This window comes from Canis aureus, chromosome 1 (genome assembly GCF_053574225.1).
Source record: "Canis aureus isolate CA01 chromosome 1, VMU_Caureus_v.1.0, whole genome shotgun sequence".
Classification (NCBI taxonomy): Eukaryota; Metazoa; Chordata; class Mammalia; order Carnivora; family Canidae; genus Canis; species Canis aureus.
In genome coordinates, this window is record NC_135611.1 from 26,879,358 (window position 1) to 26,906,577 (window position 27,220).

At 35.4% G+C, this 27,220-nt stretch overlaps 1 protein-coding gene and 1 long non-coding RNA gene across 12 annotated transcripts in view; one reads left to right on the top strand and one right to left on the bottom strand.

Annotated features, from left to right (window-relative positions):
* The window catches only part of EYA4 (EYA transcriptional coactivator and phosphatase 4), a 304,845-nt gene that overhangs the window by 154,253 nt on the left and 123,372 nt on the right, over positions 1–27,220 (top strand). For all 11 annotated transcript variants that reach the window (XM_077893629.1, XM_077893626.1, XM_077893632.1 and 8 more), the window contains exon 3: positions 17,991–18,040. In XM_077893629.1, coding sequence (XP_077749755.1) covers positions 17,991–18,040 — 50 coding nt within the window. The remainder of the gene's footprint in view (positions 1–17,990; positions 18,041–27,220) is intronic.
* Positions 255–25,842, bottom strand: LOC144311342 (uncharacterized). Its single transcript, XR_013376920.1, has 4 exons — positions 25,393–25,842; positions 20,504–20,552; positions 17,327–17,378; positions 255–609 (listed from the first exon to the last, which is right to left on the bottom strand). It is a non-coding gene; the product is annotated as an uncharacterized LOC144311342 (long non-coding RNA).

Below are 27,220 nucleotides of genomic sequence, written 5' to 3' on the forward strand. Positions count from 1 at the left end.
TTCCTATTGTAGGGCTCCTTGATATCTGAAAACTGGGTGGAAAGGTCACTACAGAAACTTAAGGGTAAAGCCACTTGGCTTTCTTAAAGGTTGACTTTAATAGTTTATGAGATTTATTCAGTTGATTTGGCCTAGTACTCTAGGGGACAAGGTTGAAGTTAATTCTTTAGGTTGGTCTAATTCTGCTGCATAGATGAATTTAGATACAGAATTTGAGGAAAAGGAGGACCCAGTGACTCTAGTTTCTGGCTTTATTTATATGGAGAATATTGGACAATAAAGATAGGATTGGTGGAGTAGTAAAGAGCCTTAGCATTAGACATATTAAAGTTTGATATGGCTGTGAGATATTTATATAGAAATACACATTAGGAGAATGCAAGAGTTTGGAACCCAGTTGATGGATCTCAGGAGGTGATGAAAATTTGGAAATCTACAGCATACAGATGGCATTTAAGACTTGAAAACACATGAGTTATCTAGGGAGGAAGTACAGAATTTGAGCGGTTTAGGGATATTCAAGCATTTTGCCAGCCCCCACCTCCATTTGACCACCTTCACTTCTCCAGATTGCCCGCTTGGTTCCTGAATATCCTTGAGTTTGACAGCCTTAACAGAAAAAGAAGGAAGTATAATCAAATGGCAAATATAATTACTGCATTGATTACTATATAGTATTTGTTCTATGATGACATGGGCATAATTTGCAAAATGTTTATTTTAAAATAGGCTCTTAGGTATTGGTTTTTGTATTCTAATATAGATACCACATCAGTAACCTAGCTAAGGAGGTGGTTATAATTTGTGGTAGCTGTTTAGTTTTGATTCCATATGGGCTTTTCCAAACTAGCAATTTGAGAATTTATTGTACCTACAGACATTTTAAATTGTTTTTCTCTCTCTTCTCTATGATTTTTCGGTTGTCAGAATTATGTGATTGTACTTTTGGTTCTCTTTTGTTTTCCCATGTTGGCTCTGTTTTATCTCTTGATTTTAATATCTTTCCTTGACACTTCTTACAAAGTTATCTTAATGTTGAATCGGACATTAATGAAAAGTGGCAAGAAATGCTATGAAAGAACCTGGAGGTATTTTATAACTTTGGAGAGGGTGGGTACTTGATAGATTACTTGACAACATACAAAAATAATGATGCCATGTAGTGGGGAAAAAAGGAAGACCAAAGAGCCCAAAACCATCTACCTTGTGTTACGATTTTATGGAGAGTGGGTATTCAGGATAAATGTGAAGGATGCACTTGTAAACAGCAGTACCTGATTTTTTTTTTTTTTATTTAAAAAAAGAGTTATGTGAGGGGCACCTGGGTGACTCAGTTGGTTGAACATCTAACTCTTAATTTTGGCTTAGGTTACAATTTCAGGGTCATGGGATTGTGCCCTACATCAGCTCTCCACTTGTCTGGGAGTCCATCCACTGGAGATTCCCTCTCTTCCTCCCACCTTCTGCCCCTCATTGTACTCCCCCGCCGCTCCCGCTGCGTGCGCTCTCTCTCTCTCTCTCTCTCTCTCAAATAAACCTTTTAAAAATGATGTGATTTCTACTAAACCTTTGAGTTGTTGTTAAGATTGAGTAAACTTCATCTCATTTCACATATTACCTTGGGGGATATTCACACATTTGACAAATACCAGTGCAAGAACAGCACAATGCAAGCCACTGCTGGGATACATCGGCTACCAGCGGTTCATAAGAATTTCACTTCTATCAGAATGTGGGGCAGGTCCTCACTGACTGCACTTAAATCATGGAAATGGAGTGTTTTGATGTCAAAGTGCCATTTTCAGTATTTTAGAATAAGAGGGAAATCAAGCATTTACCCATATCAAGCCTCTACTGGCTTTCAAAGATATCTAGTTCCTTTGATTTTGGCTATTTTATTAACTCAGTTGAACTTACAGGCTACTTCATATAATTGGCATTGATTGACAACTGTCTGCTTGATTTTAAGAGTGGGTAATGGAAAAAATTGTGCTTAAATGAAATATATTTGATAGGTAAAGTCTCAAAAATATATGGTTGCATTGAAAAAATAAAGTTCCATTGACACTTAGAGATGGAAATCTTAGTTCCACAGGAGGAGAAAGGGATACCTAGAAGGGAAAGTTTATTGGGGTCCCTGGGTGGTTCAGTCCTTTGAACATCTGACTCTTGATTTTGGCTTGGGTTGTGATCTCAAGGTTCTTGGATGGAGCCCCGAGTTGGGCTCAGCATTCAGCAGGGGATCTGCTTGAGATACTCTCCCTTTCCTTCTGCTCCCCTCTTCCTGTGCACTCTCTCTCTCTCTCATTCTCTCTCTCTCAAATAAATAAATAAATCTTAAAAAAAAAAAGAAGAAAGGAAGAACAGTTTATCTATTTGTTCCAGTTCATGTAATTAGTTGGTAGCAGTACCTCAGGGCTAGAAGAGCCCCTCAACAATCTGTTCATAAATATTATTTAAAAAAAATCAATGTAATTTTCTTCCTTAGTTTAAACAATGTAAAATAATGGTACAACAATTACTTTTATGATTTTAGGAACACCTTAATGACCTAATGTCAGCTGAGGTAAAGGTTATATTTTTCATCAGAAAGATTGTAGTTATTGGTTCTCTTAAAGAGTTTTAACTACAAATGACATTTGTTTTCATGCTCATAGGGAACTAGTTCCCTTATTTATAAAGTTTTCATCACACTGTGCTCACTGACCCTCTTCCTCACTGCTCCCCATGCCCAGATTGGGAAAGATTACCTCTAGCCAGTCTTTAATTCATGAACTGGGCAGCCTGGGTGGCTCAGCGGTTTAGCGCCACCTTCAGCCCAGGGTGTGATCATGGAGACCTGGGATCGAGTCCCACATTGGGCTCCCTGCATGGAGCCTGCTTCTCCCTCTACCTGTGTCTCTGCCTCTCTCTCTCTCTCTCTCTCTCTGTGTGTCTCTCATGAATAAATAAGTAAAATCTTTAAAAAAAAATTCAAGAACTTACTTTGTCCTCCTCAGGGTTTTGATAGTACAGTTCATTGGGTCTCTATTGTAACAAGAATGGACACAGATTTTGCTTCAATGAATGTTTCTTGAGCTCTTCCAAGTTTAGAAAATATTGAATGACCTACAGTCCCTTAAGAAAGTAGCCATTTCATAAGTATAGCTTTTTGAAATTAAAAACTCTAATTTATACCATAGTCCTCTAGAAGCTAGAATTACTTAAGCTTTGGCTGCAAAGATGACAACTTTTAGTGGTCCAACCATACTAGGAACAAAGAACTGAATCTGTCAAAATGAGGTCTCTAAAATAATTGATCAGTACATTTTATTAACTCTAATAGAGCCAGTCAACTCTCTGTCAAGAAAGCATTGTGGCATCAAAACCTGGGCTGAACAGGTGCTGCAGGTGGATTGTTTACACTTATCAAGTGTCTCAGCTACAGCAGCATGAGAGCTGGCTCTATGGGAAGACAGCGCCGTCTTCAGTTCCCCAGGGCACTGGGGTTTCTGCAGAGCTGCCTAAACCCGAAGTAGGTGATGGCTTTTTACTCAATTCCTCCCTTGAAAATGAAAACTACTCCAAAACAAACGTGCTACATATCACTTAGATTGAGCTGTTTACTCATTGGCTATCGGCCTTTCTTTTGAAAGCTTTGCCTCACTGTGGCATTTAGAGCCACACTGTATAAAGATCAAGAAAAATGGAAGAAATCATCCCAGAATTATGTAGACAAATTGGAGGCAGTAATTCCCCTAATGCCTATAAATGCTACATTGAAATATTGTACAAGGAACTTATCAAATGAGCATAGTCTTTTGAGGTCTATGGGGCATATTTTTAAAGGGCGAAGGGATGAAAGTTCATATCATTTTCTCTAAAGAAAACAATTTTTTTATTTTATTTTATTTTTAAATATTTTTATTTATTTATTTAGGATAGTCACAGAGAGAGAGAGAGAGAGGCAGAGACACAGGCAGAGGGAGAAGCAGGCTCCATGCACCGGGAGCCCAACGTGGGATTCGATCCCGGGTCTCCAGGATCGCGCCCTGGGCCAAAGGCAGGCGCCAAACTGCTGCGCCACCCAGGGATCCCTTTTTTTTTTTTAATAAATGAGAAAGAAAAGGAACTTCAGTTCCAGAGAATGGACTTAATTTGCATTACCCTTATCTCTTGAATTTAGCTCTTTGTTTTCATTATATTAGAATTTAATATATCTCTCTTCTTCCTTTGTAAACATAAAAGGCTTTGTGTTAGAAAACATTTTACATAAAATGATAACTTCTGTGCAAATATAATTGTGATCATCCCTTCCTCTACCTCAAAGATACATAAAAGATGAATTAAATAAAAATGCTTGTGATTATCTTCCCATTTTGTCAGCATATGTGTGTGTGCTCAAGGGAAGGAGAAAATGTTGGACTTAATGGAGAAATGTAATAATGAAAGTAAAAATTTACAGGACTTCTTCCTCGACTGAAAAACAAAACAAAACCCAAAGGGAACAAAAACCAAAATGCTGGTTTGGGACAAGTAACAATTTCATGAATCTTTATTTAAATGAGTATCAATCCTTAACTGGTCAAGAGGTATTTCTTCTACAGAGATGTTTTGCTTTAAGAGAAATTAAAATTTGATTTTAGAAAATTTAATTCAGGGATTTCACTCTTTGAATAGCTATACCAGTGAGTTGTGAGGACAGTAGGTTAGTAACCTAGAAATCAGGATAAATGCAGTATGTTTCATGTGTGCCCACTGAAAGACAGTTACTGTCCATGGGAGTGACCTCGGATGGCAAGTCATCTTACTATAAACAGAAGGGCGTGGAGAGCCATTGGCTGGAGCTAAGAGTGTTTACTCTCCAGGTGTCCTCCTAGTTAACCTAAATAACTACACTGCTCCTGGAGCCTGAGGGTTCCTGCCAGAGCACAGTGTTTTTAAGGCTATTGATGTTGGTTAGAGACTATAAACCTTTCAGAGTATTGTCTAATACTCGAACCGGGTTTTATTCTACTCACACTGGAGAATGGAAATTATTGGCTGTTGAATTTCACACACACACACTTATGCACACACAAAACTTCCAAATAAAACTGTAATTAGTTTCAGGTTTTGGGGACTTTAAACGAGGTAAGTTGTATTTAGCTTTTGATTGAAACATTATAATAATTACTATATTACATGATAAGTCATACGTTTAAATATAGGCAGTTCAATCTCAGAGAAAAATGTTAGTTAAAATAATTTGGATTTTTCACAGTTTTAGCATAAGGATGATAGAAGAAATATGTACATAAAATTGAGCAAGTGGGTCAATATGGAGAAAACACCCAAATTGACTGTAGGATTTAAAAAAATTAACACTATTTAAATGAAAGACTCATTTCTGGATACTTTTTGCTTTGAAATATTGTGCTGAATTTGGACTTTTCATTAGATTTAAAATGTAGTCGTCTCTATGATGACTATATTTTTTTAAGAGAACAAATATTTCCCTATTTTTATGGGAGTTTTTTTCTAAAATGTTAATAGTAAAATCAAGTTTAACTTCTTTAAAAAATCTTAACTTTCTGATTGGTTTTACCTTCATTTGGATGTCCGGTTGAGTGGTACTTTGGTTTAGAACCTTGATGTGGAAGCCTTTAATATGTTTTGGTTTAGATTATTTAAATATATTTTTGTATCTTTGAATCTCATGAAGAAAGAGTGTGAATTGCTGTTTTGCTGCATCAAGGGGCTAAGATGCAGTAAATTGTCAAAATCATTTCAGTATCTAAAAGATTTCTTTCATCTAAGATGACTAAGGAAAGCTTTGTTCTCAATACTGTTTTATTATTCTTGTGAGAAAAACACAAATCAGGAGGAGAAAATATCCTCTAATCCTAAGTGTCTGTGACCACTGATTTATTGCCACAGTGAGATTGTTTAGGGAACCTATTTGAAGAGAGAGAGGTTGAATTATCACAGCCAATAAGTTTTCCAGTTTGGGTTCCAGGGTCTACTGAGCATCAGTCGGCACTCTCTGGTTTCCTGCTCTGTTCCTGGATTGCAATTAGGATTTTCTGAAATCCTGTCTAATTGAACAGTGATGTTGCACTACCTTATTTTGCTTTCGGAGATCTTGTTTTTTCACCAAAAATTTTCCAAACTACTAAAATATTACTTATCAAAACCGGCAATGATCTATAATGCTTTGTGTTATAACTTCTTAGGAAGAGGAAGAGGGAGGCAAGGGGGGAAGAGGGGAGAGCGAGAGAGGAAGAGAGGGAGGCTAGGAGGGAGGAAGGAAAAGGAAAACATAAAAGTCAATTTTACAAATCTCTACTTTGATTTTTCTCTTTCTTCCCCTAAGTTCTTAAAAATTACTGTTAGAATTTTCAAAATTGTATGATCTGACTTTTCAAGCTTGCAGCCACCCGCAGAAGGAAGCTGGTTGTGTGTGTCTGGGGGCAGTCTTAAATTTTGCTTTGGGGAAATGGTGCAGCCAATTTTGAAGGTAATGCAGCTGTTGAAGAAATACAAAAGCCAGATGACTTCATAAGTGTGTATTGAGAAAACCAAGATAAATTGTCCTTAGAACCTGCTCTCACAAAGCCATTTTAATTGAGGCCAAAGAGGAAAAAATGGTAAGTATATTTCAATTATTTATTAGGTTTACCTAGAATGAGACCTTCACTACAGATAGACCTAATCTATGATTCCTTTACTCTTTAACCTTTGAGTTTAGCCACTATGTGGATCCATTTTGCTTCGAGACTGCAGAGGGTACTCTATTCCTTATGGTAGATAAAGATTTAGGGCCACAAGCCTATGAAATTACTTGAATAAATCTCACTTCTTGTAGGGAATCAAGTTCTACATTTAAAAGAGGCTTATAATAAATTGCTTAGTTTTTACTTGAACTTATACAGTTAATAGGAAAATTTCTTCTTATTACATATTTGTATGTGTGAAATGTTTTATGTGAAACTTTTATCATATGCTCTTAGCTTTCGAGTAATAAGAAATGTTAATGTAATTTAATTTAATTTGTTAGAAAAGAGACAGCTGGGTGGCTCAGCAGTTGAGAGTCTGCCTTCAGCTCAGGGTGTGATCCCGGTCCCGGGACTCAGTCCCACATAGGACTCCTTGTGCCGGAGCCTGCTTCTCCTTCTGCCTGTGTCTCTGCCTCTCTCTGTGTCTTCATGAATAAAGAAATAAAATCTTTAATAATAATAATAATTTGTTAGAAAATCTACTCAGAATCTATAATTTGTGTTTCTTAGTGTGTAAAATATGTCACAATGTGTTTTATTAACTCGGCTAATGAGGAATTTCATTTTAGGATGAAAATCTAAGGAAAGGTGATTTATAAGGTTTTTATAACAATGGTTCGCAAGATGGATTTAATATAAAACTATATTTTAAAGCTGAAAAATGTTGCTAAAAATTGTAAAATATATATGATTAAAATAAATAGTGCTACAAATATATATATTTTTTACTATTGTATATAGTTTAGTTTAAAAAATGATGCCAACACCCCAGGATTTCCTCTTTATAAAAGTTGTCATTTAAATGGGAGATCAATAATTTAAAATTTACAAAATTAGAAAATACAGCTCTGTGTATACTTTTTAAAAATCAATATAAAAGTACCAGAAGTATTTATATCAGATATAAATAATCTTCAGATTAATCTATAGATGTATGCCAGAAGTATTTACATCATATGCCCAATTTAAAATTACCTCTAACATTTTATTGTTTACATTCTATCAATTTGTTTCTAAAGTCAAAGGATTTCTCAATTTTCCTTAAGTTACTATGATACCTTTGGACACATTAGGAGAGTTTTTATATATTAACTGAAAATATCTTTTAGAGTTTATATATATGTTTCAAACTAAGATTTTACCAGAAGCTTTTACTAAAATTATTACATATAAATTATATAAATACACATTAATAAACCAGATTATCTCTATATTAGTTATCATTCAAATTGAAAAGGTCAGTTATCAGTTATACCTAATAGACAAACAATGTTAGGTACACCAGAGCATGTTACACTATGATTAATGTTTATGCTGCAAAACAAATGATTGCTAATCTTTGCCTGTGGCTAAATTCTTTTGAAGTCTTATGGCTAAGATGAGCTGAATTTGTTAAGTGGAAGAAGGCTGCATTGTCTGGGGACCTGTTGTGCTTGGCAGATCATGATAAATGGGGAAATTTTTCTTAACCTTGTGGCCAAAACATTCCAATATCTAAAAAAAGGGAGGAGGGAACCCCACAAAGATAAAGAAGGTGTTGCCAAAAACATTAGCAAGACTTGTCTATTTAGGGGAATAAGATCAATTCTTAAGATTATTTTAAAGCATTATTTGTGTGAATTCATAAATTTTCACTTGGATGGAGGGAAATCTAAAGCTAAAAGATTTTTATATTTAATATTGGTGGAATTATTCTTTCCTGGTTCATTGAGAAAATGTATAGAAGAGTCAGCAATGTGAATTTAATTGCAGTAGCTTCTACCAAATTAACATTATGCTCATTAAGAACTAGTTTTTTGTTTAGAATTGAATATTCCATTTTGCTTTTTTGATGTGTTAATACTGTCTCCTTGTGACACCCAAGACTGCAAAGAAACATATAAACATAATGTAGAAAGGAGACCAAGATCTAAGGTTAATATCTCTTAGGTGTTTATAGCACACATTTGTGAGACAAAAAAAAAAAGAAATCCTTTTAAGATTTATCTGTCATATTTAGGTAGAGTATCATGGTTGAACAATCTAGTCTCGTTTCCAAACATGAAGGGAAAAAGAAAACCTTTCATATGTGCTGTAACATGATATGTTAGGGCATCTTATGGTTCCTTTTGTGGCATTTTAAGTACTCTGTTACCTTTGATATAGTCCCTGTTGGGTAATAATGAAAAAACATACCATTAGAAGGAGTTTGAAATTTTTCTGGATATTTCATATAGTGTATGTGGAGTTTATGGCAGGTGACAAAGGACTATGGCATAATTAAGGAGAAAATGTGCTTCCAAATTCTAAGAGCTTATAAGATTTGACATTTGATTTAAAACTTATATGCTGTACATATATAATTATGCTTTACTTCCCTGAGTCATTGTTACTAAATTGTGCTTTAGATATATCCAACCTTGCAATGAACTCTCAAATAATGTGAAAACTGTTGTGACAGTTGTAGTTGATGAAGAGTTATAGCCTATAGGATTTTTTACTTTTAAAATATAATTCCTCCCCCGGGGGTGATTTTATATAACCTCCCTCCCCCAAACCTGGTCCTGGAAGGCCCCCTGCTTTCAAGGCCAGAAATCAAGCAAGATCTTGCCCATGACAGTCCAGTACTAGAGGGTAAAAATAATTTCTACTTCAGGTTTTTAGTGGTGGATTTTTACTTATTAACGCTCTAACCCTACTATTCTTAGTATACATGTTTATTTTGTTTACTGTTGCAGTTAAAAACGGAGTATGCAATTATATCTTTGTATTTTATCTATGTATAGCAATTAAAGGATATGGCAATTTTTCTTTGAACTAAAGTGGATGCAGATTTCCAGTTATGTTGTAGAGTTCTCTCACTTTTATAATAAATAAATAGCTTGGGCTTTGGAAAAATGATCCTTGGTGTTGCAGAGGAGAAGCTTGCGGAAGCAATGTTACAGAGGTTGAAAAGGGATATGCTAAGAGAAGAGTAAAAAAATATTATGAACTCCATGAGAAGGATTTCAGAAATGTATGCATCTTAGAGATGCTTTCTTAGAGAGTTTTTCAGAAAGAATGACACTTTATAAAAGTAGATTTAGATTATTTATTAATTAGATTTTTATAAAGTCTGTTCCCAAGACCTTAATTTTTCGACTACCATTTGGCAGAATGGCATTTTATTTTATGTTATTTATATTATATTATTTTATTTTGAAAAGACTCTCAGTTTGTATGGGTATGTTAAAACAGTGGTATATATTTTTTTAATTTACAAATTTACATGACAACCTTTGTGTTCCAAAAATGTTTTTATGCGTCGTTTTTAGAAATTAAAAAATGAACTGTAACATAGAAAAATGTAAAATAGGTCTTGTTGAGGAATGTGGAGACATTTTTGTTGAAGCTGATTTAGATGGTGTCTAAGTTTGTATTTGTATGGGACTACTAGCAGAATAGCAATTCTATGCTGATCTTTTCAACAAACTATAATTACTTGGTTACATAAATAATCATAGATTATGTCATTAAAGTGTATATCCTGTACTAAGTTCTAGAGTGGTATTAACCTGTGAATATTAAATTTACAAAATGTAGGTATATTCTATTTGACTAATCCAAGTAAATAAATACCTAAAATAATTTTTGGTAAAAGCCTCCATATTTTGTTGAATACTCCAACTATTATTATTTTGGCTCAATTAAAAAAAATATTTATTTATTCATGAGCGACACAGAGAAAGAGGCAGAGACACAGGCAGAGGGAGGAGAAGCAGGCCCCCCTCAGGGGCCCCGATGTGGGATTCAATCCCTGAACTCCATTCCAGGATCATGCCCTGAGCCAAAAGCAGAGCTTAACCACTGAGCCATCCAGGCATCCCAATTTTGGCTCAATTTTTAAAAATTAATTCATATACTTTTATATTTTGTTAGTTATGTTACTACATGCATTCTGAAGTAAAATTTAAAAAAGCATATTTTAATTCATATTTATTTAATGCTACTAACTTGAAAACAAGATGATTTGAGGAAGCCCATGAAAATTATCAGCTATTTCAACTAATTGAAAAAAATTAAATGTTTTAAAGAGGTCATCTAATTAAAATGTATTTTTAATGAGAGCATAAGTTACATTCCAAGAATACAGCTGAAATAATTTTAAGAAATACGTTTTCATTCCATTGTGTAATTTGGAATTCAGATATGACTAACTTCTAAGTATTTGGAAATATGAAAAATGTAATAACAAAGGATATTTCAGGAAGTCTCTTATTTTCACTAAGTCAGAACTTAAGGTAACTGAAGTTAGATACCTATTCTGCTTTATTGGACAATTATTTAACACATTTATCCAATCCAGTCATAAAATACATTTTATAATATGTATATTAAGACAAGACACTGGGCACTGATACATTATAGTAATTGTATATATATATTGTTTATTCAGTCAGATTTGCATTTTAGAGCATTTTATTTGAGATACAACCAAAGTTGGCAACCTAAATTTTGTTGTTGACAGTAATTATGTCACTTTCTGTGTTTACAAAGAATTTTCCATGCAATAATCCATAAAATAATTTGCATTTGGAGGACAAATTTTATTTTTATGTCTTTTTATTTCTTTTTTTCTTAAACATACTGCATTCAAATCTAATTTACAGGAATCACTAGGTGGCACAGCGGTTTAACGCCTGCCTTTGGCCCAGGGCGCGATCCTGGAGACCTGGGATTGAATCCCACATCGGGCTCCCGGTGCATGGAGCCTGCTTCTCCCTCTGCCTATGTCTCTGCCTCTCTCTCTCTCTCTCACTTTCTCTGTGACTATCATAAATAAATAAAAATTAAAAAAAAAAAGAAAATCACATATCAAAAAAAAATCTAATTTACATTATATTTCCTACACAGGTTAGTGAAGAAATAAATATTGTCTTACACACCATCCATAAAGATACATATAATGATTTATTCATTATATCAGCAAACTTTCATCTTTGAAGTTTTCACCTTGGGTTTATAGTTGCAGAATTAATTATTATCACTGTATAGTATATTTTAAGACTTAATCACTAAAGTTCATTTCAAAACAAAATGAAGTTACAAAAGAAGTCATTTTAAAATATCATCTATTATTCTATCCTTTATTTTTTAAATTATCTTTAATGTTTTACAATTATAAACAACTAGATTAAGTAGAAAATAATTGGGATAATTGGCTCCAGCTTTTTTAGAAGACGGTGAATGAGATAAAAGAAAATTGTTCTTCCTTGCAATTTTTTTAAATGAGTTAATTCTGTTTTTCCTGAGAAAATTGTAAGTTTCTCAAAGGATGTAGTGATTAGAATATATGAAAAATTTTAAGGTTTTTTTATATATGAATATAATAGTCATAATGAAAAAATTCTAGAGATGATATATTCTGCATATATTTTCCAGACATTAAAATTATTGATTACTCTCAATACTAAATCCCACATTCTTTACAATTCATTTATTAATTTTTTTAAGATTGTATTTATTTATTCATGAGAGACACAGAGAGAGGCAGAGACACAGGCAGAGGGAGAAGCAGGCTCCCTGTGGCTCCTGCGATCCCAGGACCCCAGGATCATGACCTGAGCCAAAGGAGATGCTCAACCACTAAGCCACCTTGGCACCCCTACAATTCATTTAAAAAGTATAGTTTACATTACTAACATACAAACAGCCTAAAAAACTGGAAGAATGAATGGTATTATGAAATTAGAACTACTTTTATAATTGTCTAACTATTGCAATATTATTGAGCAGTGTTCTCTACCCCTTTGTTCTGCTTTCTCTTGGAACTTATTGTTGACATATTCTTTGTTTGCTGTTTACAGATTTATTGCATATCTTCTCCACTAGGATGCAAGATCCATGCAGGCAGGCTTTTGTTTGTCTAAGTCAACTTTGTTCAACAGAAATAGTGTGTAAGCCACATGTGTATTTTAAGTTTTTTAGTAGCTGCCTAAGAAAAATAAAAGCAGGAAATTATTTTATTAATCCAGTATATTTCATTTCTCAATATAAAAAATACTGAGATATTTACATTTTATTCATGTAAAATATCTCCATTTTTTTCATTTCTTTGAAATCCTTTGTGCCTTTTGCACTTATAGCACACCTCAGTTTAGACTAGCTGCATTCCAAGTTTTAAATGACCAAATGTGGCTAGTGGCTACTCTGTTGGACTCCTCAGGTCTGGTTCTTTCCATGCCTAGAATGATACCCAGTGCACTCAATAAAGATCTGTTGAATGAGCCACTCGTGATATTTCAGACATTAAACACCAACAAAATAACAGAAGTTGTTTTTCATGGTAGACTTTTTTTAGAGTTGTTGTAGTGTTGGCAGCAGCATCAAATGCTAGAGATATTTGGATAATTTCTTTTTGCATATATGGACTTTAAATGTTAGTGCTTGATAAAGATAGGTTACTTCAGTAGCCCAATTTAAAAGATTACTTAAATTGTTGATGTGTTACAAGAAGTAACTAGTAGGTTCTTTAAAATTTTTCCCATGGGATGTTTTAACTCTTAGTTTTAAAAAACATACAAAAGCAACTGGCAGATCTAACAGAGAGAGAGAGAAAGACTTGATATATAGTATTCAATCAGTTCTGATTCCATCCCTGTCAGTGTAGCTGTAGGACATTGGGCAAGTTGTTTAAACCTCTTTGAGCTCTAGTTTTTAAATAGTATAGCAGGATTTCATCCATCATACCTGTCTTCATAGAGTAAATGAGATTACATATGTACATAGTCCAGCACAGTGAGTGGAAAAAAATAATTGCTTAATAAATGGCAACAATTATCATTAATATAGTAAAAATTCAACTTGCAAATAGGACATTTTAATCTTAAGTTTAAACATTTTAGGTTGTATATTTATGAATTTTAGGTTCTTAATGTACTGGTTAAAATACCTTTATAAATGTGGATCTGAAGTTTCCTACACAACTTGCTTATAGATTAATCTTCCTGGTTCTCAGTATTCTCATCTATGAATTGGGTAAAAATAGTTTCTACTTAAGCTTTGTGCCTGGCATCTCATAAACACTTAAAACTTTTAGCTATCATTCATTCATTCATTCCAAAAATTCAGTGATTTGATATTTTTATGTTAATTACATACTGAATAATTTTTTAAAACATATAATTTGTTTTCATTTCACTTTGATTTTGCATGTAGTTTTATGTTAAGTAGGGTAAAAAAATCACATTAGTGCAGCCTGTTGACTACATTTAACACTTTTCATCTTTTACCTCTTGGCATATTTTTTGCCCACCTCCTAGTGTGTCTTAGGAAAGCCAGGATTTGGATTTAAATTATGGGCATGAATATCTGCCTCATTTCTTGGCCTGCTTGTTTTGCCTTTTTTCAAAAACAAATTCAAAACTAAATTGGTGATCACTGAAGACAGAAGGTTCTATAGGTTTTGTAAGCATATACTTTCTCCGATAGCATATATACTTCATCAGCCATGATTTAATGAAGTGTTGTTGATCTCTCAGATGGGAGTGTGTGTTCAAATTTAGGTAAAACTGTCCATCTGCCTTCTAGTTCTGTGATCAAGACACAATAAACATACACGTTTCTCAATGATTCATTTAACTTTTTCTCCATCAGTTCAGAAATAAGATAGGGTTTTTTGAAGTATTTTAAGGAAGTTATAAGTTAACATCTTTTTTGGTCTTTGGTATTACCAAATTTTCTTTCCAAGGGCAGATTAAAAGATCAGATCATATTCATCTTTATGTTTTGCTTCAGTTAGTAGCTTATTCTGTCAATTACGTTTTAGGAATATCTGTCAAAAACATCCTCTCACCTCTGTCCTCAAGGCTCTTGTCATAATTTAGGTCATCACCATTGGTCACCAATGGATTGAATGTGATTCACTTAGTAAGCTAAGTGAAGTGTCTGAATCCATTGGGGTGCCATAACAAAACACCACAGACTGGATATATTATAAACAATATAAATTTATTTCTGATGGTTCTGGTTGCTGGAAGTCCAAGATCAAGGCACTAGCATGGTCGTGCAGTGAGAGCCTTGCTTCCTGGATCATAGCCAGTGCCTTCTTGCTGTGTCCTGACGTGGTAGAAAGGCTAGGGAGCTCTGTGGGGTCTCTTTCACAAAAGCATCAATCCCATTCATAAAGGCTCCACCCTGATGACCTAGGCACCTCCCAGAGACCCCACTTCATAATCTCTGGGGGTTGGGATTTCAACATATGCCTTCTGGGAGGAAACAAACATTCAGATCATAACAGAGAATATCTACTCAAGGCTAAGGAAGTAGTGATATGCAAGATCAGTGCAATTGCTGCTTTCATGGAGCTTAACGTCTCTCTCCTGTTGCATTAGACTCTGCAGCCTTCACCTCGTCCCCCTTCCACACTATCTTTTAGATCATCTCTATCGAGGCTGTCTCTTAAAACTTTTCAATGGTCTTGATTGCCCAAAGATTAAATTCTGAATTCTTTGTCATATATAAGGTATTCTTAATAATAGGATTCTGCCGGCAAATCTCATGGTATTGAAATGCCTTTCTCTAAATCTAGTCTTTGAAGACTTTATTTTTGAAGACTCAGTTGAGAGGTCACTTCCTTTGTGGCTCTCCTCATTTTCCTTTGGCTGGGATAGGTTGTCCTCTGAGCATCCATAACACTGCATAGACCTTTCTTACAGCAGTCATGGTACCCTAAATATTATTCTCCCTTCATTTGACCTTGAACAAATGAATGAAACTCCTAAAAAGAATCACTTTGTAGAATTTATAGCTCTGGCAATATTTATAGATAACGAGTATCTGTATCTACTTTAGTCTTTGATCACATACTTATTTAGCATTAGCTACAAATCTGAGACTCAGTGGTTTCTTACTAGACAGTGGGTAATCAGTACATGTGTTCTCTGCCATTATATTATAATTACTACTTTGAGGATAAATTAAAATAATTAGCACTTTCTGGTTAATTATTTGGAGAATGATGCTTTATAAAGCCATGACTATTAAAATAATTTTTGTTTTTAAGCCATAGGACGCTTGTCTAGTTCTGACTCTTGCTTTGGGAGTATATATTTATTTGCTAGTGTGGTTTGGAGCTTCTTCAGCCAGTCCCAAAGTCCAGTCATCATAGTCTTAAGGATCAGTCTGAGGTGATTCTGCATATTCATTGGGTAGTTCATATAGCTTCTGATGAGGAATCATAGGAAGGAACCAGTGGGAAATAATGATTTTGTTCTGGTATACTTCCCTTATAGCTTTTTTTTTTTTTTCTTTTTGGACAATTTTTAGTGGATATAAGACTTTTGTGGGGTTTGTATTAAATTTTGTTTATATTTTAAGAAAAGTCTTCCTTTTTTAAACTTTTCTTTTTTTTCTTTTTAACTAATTGCTCTTGAAAATATTTCTTCATCCTTTCATCTTACAGTGCTGAGTTCCATGTTAAGAGCATAGATGATGTTACAGGATTGGAAAGGGATGATAATCCCCTTGCTCATCAGTTTTATTTTCATATTGTATAAATGTATATACAGGATGCAAAAGAGAGTGTGGTTGATCAAGCAAAATAATTGATTTTCCAGATGATGAAAACGTCTAGGCTTAGAGATGAAAGCAAAAGATATTTGAAAGCATAGGAGTTTTTTGTGTATTTGTTTTTTAAGTATTCTTCTGAATCAGAGGAGGAAAGAATTACTTGATGAGCTGGAAAGATGATGCTGCATCGTTAAAATTCAAAACTTACTCTTTTTAAAAAGATTTTATTAGAAAGAGAGCACACAGGCCCATACATGAGTGGGGAGAAGGGCAGAGAGAGCAGACTCCCTGCTGAGCAGAGTGCCTAATGCAGGGGTTGATCTCAGGACCCCGAGATCATGGCCTAAGCCAAAGTCAGATGCTTTACTGACTGAGCCACCCGGGCATCCCTCAAAACTTACTCTTAAGTGATGCCATTAGTATCACAGTTGACACTCATGGTGTGTGCCCAATGGTGCATATCCAGTAGACTTTTCACTTTGAAGCTTCATGTTAGAATTTAAAATGCCCCGGATTCCTTAGGTTGCATAAATGGATCCTCACAGTATTAACACCCAGAGAATCTAACAGTGGGCTTGTAAATGTATATTGTTTGTGCTCCACATTCACTAAGGAATTTTTTAATATTTTTAATTTTTTTTCAACTTATTTATTTATGATAGTCACAGAGAGAGAGAGAGACACAGGCAGAGGGAGAAGCAGGCTCCATGCATCGAGAGCCCGACGTGGGACTCGATCCCAGGTCTCTAGGATTGCGCCCTGGGCCAAAGGCAGGCACCAAACCGCTGCGCCACCCAGGGATCCCCCAGGAATTTTTAAAATTGAGTCTACTTTGCATATAATATACATGCATGCATATATATAATGTACATCAAATTGAGTCTACCTTGCGTGTAATGTATATATATTACTTATATATTGCTTTACTATACATTACATTTACTTATGTACATTACATCCAAAGTACCTTACATTATATATGGACAAATTAAGGCCATTATAATCAGATAAAGTATCTGTGCTTGAAATTAAATGTGAAAGACAATGGATTTGTGCTTTACCTTCTTTTAGAGACTGTATGACACACTCTTGTCCAGAAGTGGTTAGCAAGTCCTAGAAGCAAAAGTTACTTTCATTCTTTACCTTTTGTGGGCTAAAAACTGCAAAGTGGAAATATAGTCTGCAAAATATACTGCAAATATTAATGAGAAATCTGTGAGCCATGCTAAAAACTTAATTGATATGCTGAGAAATATATATAAAACATACAGCCACTGGATTCAGAAAATAAAAATTAATATGTGAATATTTTAGCTAACACTGTGCTTTGCCCCCAGAACCTGGTGTTTATTATTGTGACTGTGGTAGGGGACAGAAGTGGTATCAATTGGAAAAACATTTCTTAGTGAATTGAAAACAGTATGGCTTTCTTGTTCCTAAGTGGGAAACCTGGTTCTTTGGTTTCTTTGTTCCTAGTTAAGCTAGTCCCAAGCCACTTCAGCTGAACGTTTTACATACTTATGGAATCTAGGGAAATGCTTTTAGCAGCTGATCGTGGGATAATGATGAAATATACTATTTGGCACTGCATGCTGCTGCTAGAAAATATGGAGATTTTATAGAGATATTGGTGAGCAGAGCTGTATTCACTTCAACAAGTGTGTGAACCTGAGTGAGGAAGTTATATCTTCCTATGAGAATAACCATCCTTTTTTTTTCTTACAGGTAAAGAAAACGTGCACAGAATCAGACGTTTCGGAAGCTCAGAATTCCAGGTACTGTAAAATAGAGGCTGAGACTCCACTAAGGAAAAATGGCAGTTTGGGAGAACTAACTACTTAGTAGGATGTTGTACTCCAGATGCAATGCAATTTGAAACATTGAGGTTCTTTAAGAACTTTTCTTTATGAAAATTACATTTTACATTGGCTAGTGTACGGTTAATCATAATATGAATAAAAAGGATTCTGGGGCGGGGGGCAGCCCCGGTGGTTCAGTGGTTTAGCGCCACCTTCGGCCTGGGGCGTGATCCTGGAGACCCGGGATCGAGTCCCGCGTCATGCTCCCTGCATGGGGCCTGCTTCTCCCTCAGCCTGTGTCTCTCCCTCTCTCTCTCTCTGTCTCTCATGAATAGATAAATAAAATCTTAAAAAGAAGAAAAAGGATTCAGATTGAAGTCAGCTTTAAAGAATGATAGTAGAAACATCCTTTAGAAATACTTGAAAACACTTTCCTTTGCATTCACTGTGAGCTCAGGTTCATTTATCTTTCTAATCTTTTCTTATAATGTATTCACATCTGACATTTTTCCAGAAACTGAATAACTGGGATCCCTGGGTGGCGCAGTGGTTTAGCGCCTGCCTTTGGCCTAGGGCAGGGTCCTGGAGACCCGGGATCAAATCCCATGTCAGGCTCCCGGTGCATGGAGCCCTCTGTCTTTGTCTCTGCCTCTCTCTCTCTCTCTCTGTGTGTGACTATCATAAATTAAAAAAAAAAAAAAAAGAAACTGAATAACTTTCTAGTCTATGTTTATCAATAAAATTACAGTATTTCTTTTTTTTCTGATAAAGCATTGCTAGATTTTGAAAATAAAATGCTCTGTCTTTGTCTCTGCCTCTCTCTCTCTCTCTCTCTCTCTGTGTGACTATCATAAATTAAAAAAAAAAAGAAACTGAATAACTTTCTAGTCTATGTTTATCAATAAAATTACAGTATTTCTTTTTTTTCTGATAAAGCATTGCTAGATTTTGAAAATAAAATGTTACCAAATTGGAAAAATCAAAATTGCCTTGGCATTCTCCTTTTGGTTATTTGGAGCCTGTAGAAGTGATGCAATAAAGTGATCAGACTGCTACAAACAGGAACTTAGCACCATGTTGTTGTTTGTGCTTAATAGACCAGATATCCAATAGATATTTTCATGCCTACACATTTTTATTTCAAAATCCAGGCTTTAATTTTAAATGGATAAGTAAAAATATTGTAAATACCATTATAGTAATAAACATATCCTAAGTATCATATTAATAATATAACAGCTTATTATGTTAAGTAATTTGTATTCCATAGTGAGGTGAGTCTTGGTTTATTTTGTTCTCCTGGATCCAGTGTATGATGTTAAGTAGTAATTTTCTTGGTGTAATACAGCAATACAGATATAGAGAAAATGTTTATGGGCACCATATATTCTTTTTGGAGAGCAAGTATATATCATGTGTCGTACATGGACAGTTGGAATAACTCTTCATTCGTTTTATGCAGTATGATAACTTATGCAGTTAATTCTGATGCATCTTATATAAAAATGATTATAAATGGTCTTTTCTTTTGGACCATCAAGAGTATATAATATGATACAGGATTTTGTTTTTAAAGATTTTATTTATTTATTCATGAGAATACACAGAGAGGAGAGAGAGAGAGGCAGAGACAGAGGCAGAGGGAGAAGCAGGCTACATGCAGGGAACCTGACGTGGGACTCGATTCCCAGTCTCCAGGATCACGCCCTGGGCTGAAGGTGGCGCTAAACTGCTGAGCCACCTGGGCTGCCGGATACAGGATTTTTGACATTTGTTCTTTCAGGCTTTGGTCTTTGTCCTTTATAATTAGATATCAAAATATAAACAAGTAGCTTATCAGAGCATTAGGAAGTGGATGAACCATTAAAGTTTTTCCTATAAAGCAGAGTAATTCCAGGATGCATGGAGAGAAAGAAAGGTCCACACTCTATTCCTTGTGGGCATTTTCTTCCTAATCATTTTGCTGACCTTTCTGAGTGACCTACCTGTGACTTGTTATTTAAGTAATTATAGAGTTTTTGCAAAGCTGATCTTGAGGATTTGTGGGGGAAAAAAAGGCAGTATCATCATCCATATTAATATTTCATGTCAAAATTTTTTACCCTTAAGGCCACTCAGGATTTTTGGACATGGTATTATGCTTAAATTTTAAACAAGCAGAAAGCCACCAAACTGATTATGTTCACAATTGATATCAACAACTTAGAAGAAAAACAGAAAATTTTGAAGTCAGTGTGTTTAAATCAGAATTAGATCATTCTTTTATTTAGCAAATCTCAGCTTATATGGCCTTAAAAGTACAATTTTGTTTCTAAGGTAAGTTGTGGTTATTTTTTAAAGACCATTTAAAATATATTTTATGATTTTATAATATATAATGTATTATTATATTAATATATACTGTATAATACATATTAATTGAAAAATATCTTTACTTACTAGAATCTAGGAGGTGGGTTGTCACAGATTAGCTGCTTCTAAAAGTTTCCTAATTTGTAATATAAATAGGTCAAATTAGGCAAATCTATTTCTAATGACTCTTAGTCTTTGTAATATAAAAACAAACAGTCCTTACTTATTAAAATGCAGGACAGAAAGACCTTCAAGATGACTGAGAATCATGTATTGGTTCAAGGTTGCCTGTACATTTTGATCTTGGCTGGTCTCCTCTCCTAACTTCTGGTGTAAAGGACAATCTCCACACCCTAAAAGTATCAGTAACATAGAGACATGCCTATTCTTGGCTTCTCAATTTATTCATAGGTATTAGGTATTGGAGTGCTAAAACTGGCACTTAGTTAATGCAGTAATGGAATGCCAATAGAATAATAATAGGCTAAATATAATTCTGCACAAAAATGATACAATAACTTACTGAACAGTCAATGAATTCAAGAATGCCAAAAAATTATTTATTAAATGCATGTACTGAGGTTCAGTTTTTATCACCTATTAAACACACCAGCACATACACACACACACACACACACACACACACACACACAAAATGCCTTTATTATAGACACCGGGCAGCATTTCTTTAGCAGTATACATATATGGCTACATTCTTTTATACTCATTAGGAACCACAAACCTTCCTATATTCTCTTTCTCCCTCTCCCTCTTTCCCTCCCTCCCTTTCCTGTGTGTGTGTGTATGTGAGAGAGAGAGGGAGAGAGAGAGAGAGAAATTGATTCAGACAGATTTAAAGCTTGGGGCTAGATAATTCTATTCTAAACAAATTTAAAGTAAAGAATGAAATACTGCATCAGTATAAAGTGCATGCAAGCTACAGACCCAATACCTTATAAAATGCTGTCTCACTTAGAACCTAAAACTAATATAATTCATTTATTTATCTAGCTTTATAGTGTGTTGGTTTTGGATTGGAAAGGATTAGAATAATTGTAGATGGAAAGTGTTTTTACAGTAGGGAAGTAATTAAATTGGTTGGGGAAACTTTGTAAGGAAAATTCTTAGGGTGACATATATGTATCAGCAAATTCTTTGTCTTGCTTGGCTTTCCTCTTTTGGAAAGAAATGTTTGGGCTGCACATGTGACCTGTAGATTGGGGAAAAGAGACTTTACAGACCTATGTAAGAAAGGTAAAAATGTCTTCTTAGAAATAACATTATATGTATATACTAAAAATCAGGTATTAGGGACTACATTTTCTCAGGCTCATAAAACTGTATTGAACTTGATGTCATATGGGAAGGAATATATTATGCTTCATAAAAAATGGACTTTTTTCCCTCTCCTCTGTGTTGCTAATCATGTAATAGTATTGTTGACCTTTGTTCCTAAAACTAATGTTAACCATAAAATGGATAAGAGAGAAAACAAAAATCTGTATTTTTACATACTTTAACTTACCCTAAAAGTGTCTGTTACTGAATAGACCACCCTAAAACATGAATGGAACTATCATTTTATGTTGATTTTTCCCATATGTTGATGGTGAATTTATTTGTGTAGATTTTTGTCTCCTTTGAGTCTTTACTGAAAATACATGGATCTTGTTTAATTGTACTATAATGAATAGATTCTGGACAAGTGAGGCTTATAGAAATTTCTATAAGTCTCATATTTTAACTTTTCTACTTTCAGTTCTTTCTGATAAGGGGTGAGGAAATAATTTATTTCCTTTTTTACTGCATTCTTGACAAATAACCTATATGCAAATATGCTTGTATGTTAAAATAGCCCCCTGATAACCTGAATTATTTCTTTGGTGGAATTTGGTTTCCCTTCACTTTTTCCCCATTTGGATCACTAACTAGTACAGCATTTTCACCAAAGAGAGATCAGGAACACAAAAAGGAAATAAAACTCAAATCCAGCCATTTTGTTTTCTACTTCTTCTGTTAATTAAGGAGTGAATAGAAATAAACATTTCAGTGAAATTGACTGTGTGAAGTGACTTCTAGGAAATATATCTCTTCTTTTTCTCTCAGCTTGCCCACAATACCAACCACCAGAAGATTATAGTAGGGGAATCTAAGGAAGAGTATGACGATATGGAAGTACTCGTGGTACCTATGAGCTAAGATGATAGTTTTTCCACGTGAAGAGTAGAACAGAATGATTCGGTGGGTAATGGTGAGGGTGTACTCTTGCTCACTTCATAGAATGAGAAATTTGGTTTGCTGAGAAATGGGGTTTCCTGAAATCAGCAAAGCCTTGGTCATGTGCTGTGATTTGCCTTAGTGTATATTGACTTTCTAGTTATCAGGAGAAAGGCAAAATGACTCTCCAGCTTTTAAAGAAGCACTGGAATGAATCTCAGTTTGATAACTAATATTTCAGTGAGACTCAGGAATTTGATCTAGTCAGTGTCTATGTATAAAATCTTTGAAAGGCAACAAATTCATATTATGTAGATAATTATAATTTAACAATGTTATATTTAAGGCATTAAATTGTACATATTTATTTGCTAGTAAAATAATTATTGTAATGTTTCCAGAAATCTGAAATGTTTGTTGGTATAGAATTGCCTGTCAAAAATTTAAATGCTGTGTTTTTTTGTAACCGTGAGAAATGAGGACCACTTTGGGAAAACAGGCATTTGTATTTCACTGTGTCAAATCACAGGCCCACCTAGCCCAATATTCTGTCTCTAAAAGCATCAAAATTCATTACTACCAGGTTGCATGTTTTCAAATTTGCAAATTTCAGTAACATAAATTTCTGGCTGTCTAATCCAGGTTTGCAGCCATTTCTTGGACTTAGTTACATTACTAGCAAATGCTGCAGACTATAGTATTTTGGACTGTAGAACTCAGAAAATTACTAATCACAGCACAAAGTAATTATTAATTTCTTCTAGTTGTTTAAAACTGCCTCTTCCAAGATATAAGATACACTTGCCCTGAAAATGATAGATGATTGATAGATATTCTGAGAGTGTGATTTAATTCTCATGTTTGGGAATTTGAAGAGAAGGAACTCAATCTAGATAGAAAATGGTTTAGTTAACCTGAGTCATACTATAGCTTAATTTCTTTCTTTCCAATTGTGCAAGTATTCTGTCTCATTTTAAAAGCCTGACCTCATGAGGATGCCTCTCCAATCTCTTCGTCATTTTGGCTAGCATTTACTGGAAGTTTTCTGAGTCCACTTTGCCTTCTCTGATGTGTGTTGACAGATTCCTACAGGTGTGGAAACAGTTGGGATTCTGCGTAAGAATGAAGAATGTGTTCTGTGTTGCTGTCAATTGTATCCTCAGTATCTGGGATATCTTGACCCTTTGGGTCATGGTAGCATATTGAGCTGATTTCCTCAGATGATTGTCTAAGGTATATCTACTAAATTCCTGACAGCAATTAATGATACTTGAAGATTTAAATAACAATCTCAAAAGTTAGATTATTGTTTTCTATGTGTCTTGTTATACAGGTTTCTGATCAGCCTTTTCCTGTAGTTCATTGGGAACTCCTGCTGATGTATCTTTACTGGTCAGCCCAGCTTAGTGTTATTTCTATACTTGTTCATTTTTTGTGTGTATTTCCTCTCCTCTTTCAACATTAAATGAATAAATGAGAGTAAAATAATACATGTTGAAAGGTCCTTATGGGTTGGTACTCACAGAATAGCTTCTTATTTTATGTTTAAAATTGAATAAGACATCTTAAGCCCATTAGGGAAGAAGGATAGACTGTAGTTAAAGGGAAAAGGGCCTCATCAGTGATATTTAATTCACATATACATGCATGTTTTTAGCTTTTGCTTTGTGTCTTCATATCCATAGGTTTTGTTTTCGATCTTTTTGCTTGCTTCCCATTTCATGTTTTTCACATGTAATTTCTGTTCACAACTTTTTTTTTTTTTAAAGATTTATTTATTTATTTGTTTGAGAGACAGAGAGAGAGCATGCTTGTGGGTGGTGGGGCAGAGGGAGAGGGAGAGAAGCAGATTCTCCACTAAGTGGGGAGCCCGACACAGGCTTCATCTCAGGACCCTGAGATTGTGACCCAAGCAGAAATCAATTGGGACACCTAACCATTGAGCAACCCAGGTGCCCCTTTGTTCACAAGTTTCTATGTGGCCCACAATGCCTAGCATGCTCTGGTCCCTGCTGCTACTCTGGCTTTGGTTTCAGTCAAGCTTTCCCTAGTGACAGGGTCTGCTCTCACAGATGCCACTCTTCTTCCACAGAGGCTGGAATGCTCCTTCCTCGTTTGTGCTACACTCTTCCTCCCGGCTTTGCTCATCAACTTTATTTCATCTCCTCCTTGTAGGATCTCAGTTCTTCCCTGGAGAGCCCAGTGACCCAGATCCCCTGTCATACAGCTGTGTGGCCCTGCGTGCTTCTCCTTCAGAGGCACCTTGTTTGATTGTTTCATTCTCTATACTATAAGCTCCACAAGGTGAGGGGTCAGATTGGCTTTTCTCTGGTCCCTGTTGTATCATTAGTATACAGTACAGTGCTCTGCACATACCAGGTCCTCAGTACATATCTGTTTAGTGAATAGTAACTTCCAGATACACAAATCTAGTGTGTAATCTCTCCTGGAACATCTCTTGTAACCACAACTCCAGAATACATTTTTATTAGGGATTTTGCTTTGCCATGTCAAACTCCTCTTGTAAAAAAATTAATATGGTTACACTCCCTACCCCAGGATCTTTTCTGTCCAGTGATAATTCTCTCAGCTGTCTCTTGCCTCAGGACTCTAGAGTAATCTCTGACCTCTTTCTCTCTTTCCTTTCCCAAGTCCTTTTGGTCATCAAGTTGTATTTAATTTTCCTCAACTATGTTTGGAATCTCTTTATCTGGCCCTTCCCACTGCCACTGTGAAAGTTCAAGCTGTCTTCACCTTACCTCAGAATTAATACAGCAAATTTCCATGTGGCCCTCTTGGTTCCTGTGGGCCTTGCCATTTTCTGCCAGACTTTCTCAAGTGAGCTTTCCTAATGGCATTTCCCATATGGGTTGCCCTGTTCATTGATCAGAAAGACAGCATTTAGTAGACATTTAGGGTGTATGCGGAAGTATGAACAAATAATCTTAAAAACAGAATTGTGTGCAGAAGGTAAAAATAAAGACCTACGGTTTTTACCTAGTTGCTGTCTGAAGCAAGAAGCCAGGGACTGTTTGAACCACCTGTTGTCTACTGCCCTGTTGGCCTTGATTCTGATCTGTTAGATATTCATTTAGTCCTATTTTACAGTCTTCCTTTATTTGCAAAGTAACATAAGAATACATGACTCTTCAATGGGTCTCAGAAAGTACATTCCAGACAAAAATATGCCAGTGACATATGTACTTTGATTTTCATTTTTCCCTTCTCCTGTCCTTGTTTTCCTGTATAGACCTTAGAATCAAATAAGATATTTGTGTACTGTGTGGCTTCCTGAAAGCATCCATTTTAGGGCATTACTTGCTTGGTATTTCTACAGATGAACTCATTTCATTAGAGGGTGATAGGAAAACACCCGCAGAGTGCAGCTTGAACCCTGACCACTATGAAGCTGAAGTGTTCAAGAAGAGGTGCACGGAAGGCTTAGGGCTATGGCTGAATGTCAAAGAATAGATAAGACTTAAAGAAATGGGGAAAAGAGAGCCCCAGTGAGGTACAAGAAAGGACTAGAAATTGAAACTGATGGGGATTTTCTTATAGATGGTGAGTAGTCCCACTTGATTCATGTGGGGAAATGGTTAATGAGACTACAAAATAGGTAAATTAGCACTGAATGCTGCCAGCTTATATTCCTAGTGTTTTTTGTTAGGACTCATTGGTTTAGCTACCACTGTGAGGCAGTTTAAGCAGTAAAGAGGAGTTTGGGTTATTTATTTTTTGTCACTTTGTTCCGATGTTAAACAAGGATGTGATATTATAGGGAACCTGAGAAGAGAGGGTTTGCTGGACTTGTAAGATGTGCGAGCAGGGACTGACTGCCTTCCTGGTCATTTCTTGTTCACCCAGGTCCTGGCTGCTTAGCCACTTCCTGTCTTTTCTCTTGATGAGGATTGGCTGATTGGTCTTATTTCCTCTCAAGGTCTCACAGTAAGGGGAAAATGCCCATTGACTCTACTCCTGATATTATAATTTTTACCTCTGTAGGTAAAATCTCTAGATGAGAATCTGTCTCTTTTTCTTTATCTCAGCTCCAAATTTCCAGGGAAGGGAGTGGCATCAAAGGGACAGGTTCACAAAACAGAAACTTGGCTTTCAGGAGCCACCTCTGGGAGCATAGGAAGCAGTGATGAGAAGAGCTTCCAAGAAAAGACTGCTGAGCAGATAGATACCCAACAAGTGCTCTCTACTTTCTACCTCTGCCCAGGCCTGTCTTTCCCCAAGTTCTTCATTTCATATAACCCAGCTTTTCATCTACTCTCCTTCCCTATGACTCAGTGGTTATGACTTTCACTCTTATGGAGACTTGAAGCTTGATTTCACAGGTCAGACATCTATACACTGAAATCAGCAAAGAAGAGATTGCACGAGAGAGCTTGAGGCCTAGTGGCAGCTGTACTTCCAAAGGAGGAGGCACTCCACTCACGTCTTGCTGGAGACCCTTCTTGCAACGTTTGCTCCTCCTGTCCCTGACCCCAGACTGACCAGTTGCTATTCAGTGGGTCCAGTCCTTTTCTGCTCTGAAATGCCATTGCAAATGTAAATGACTTTCTCCACTTCCTCCAGTTGTTA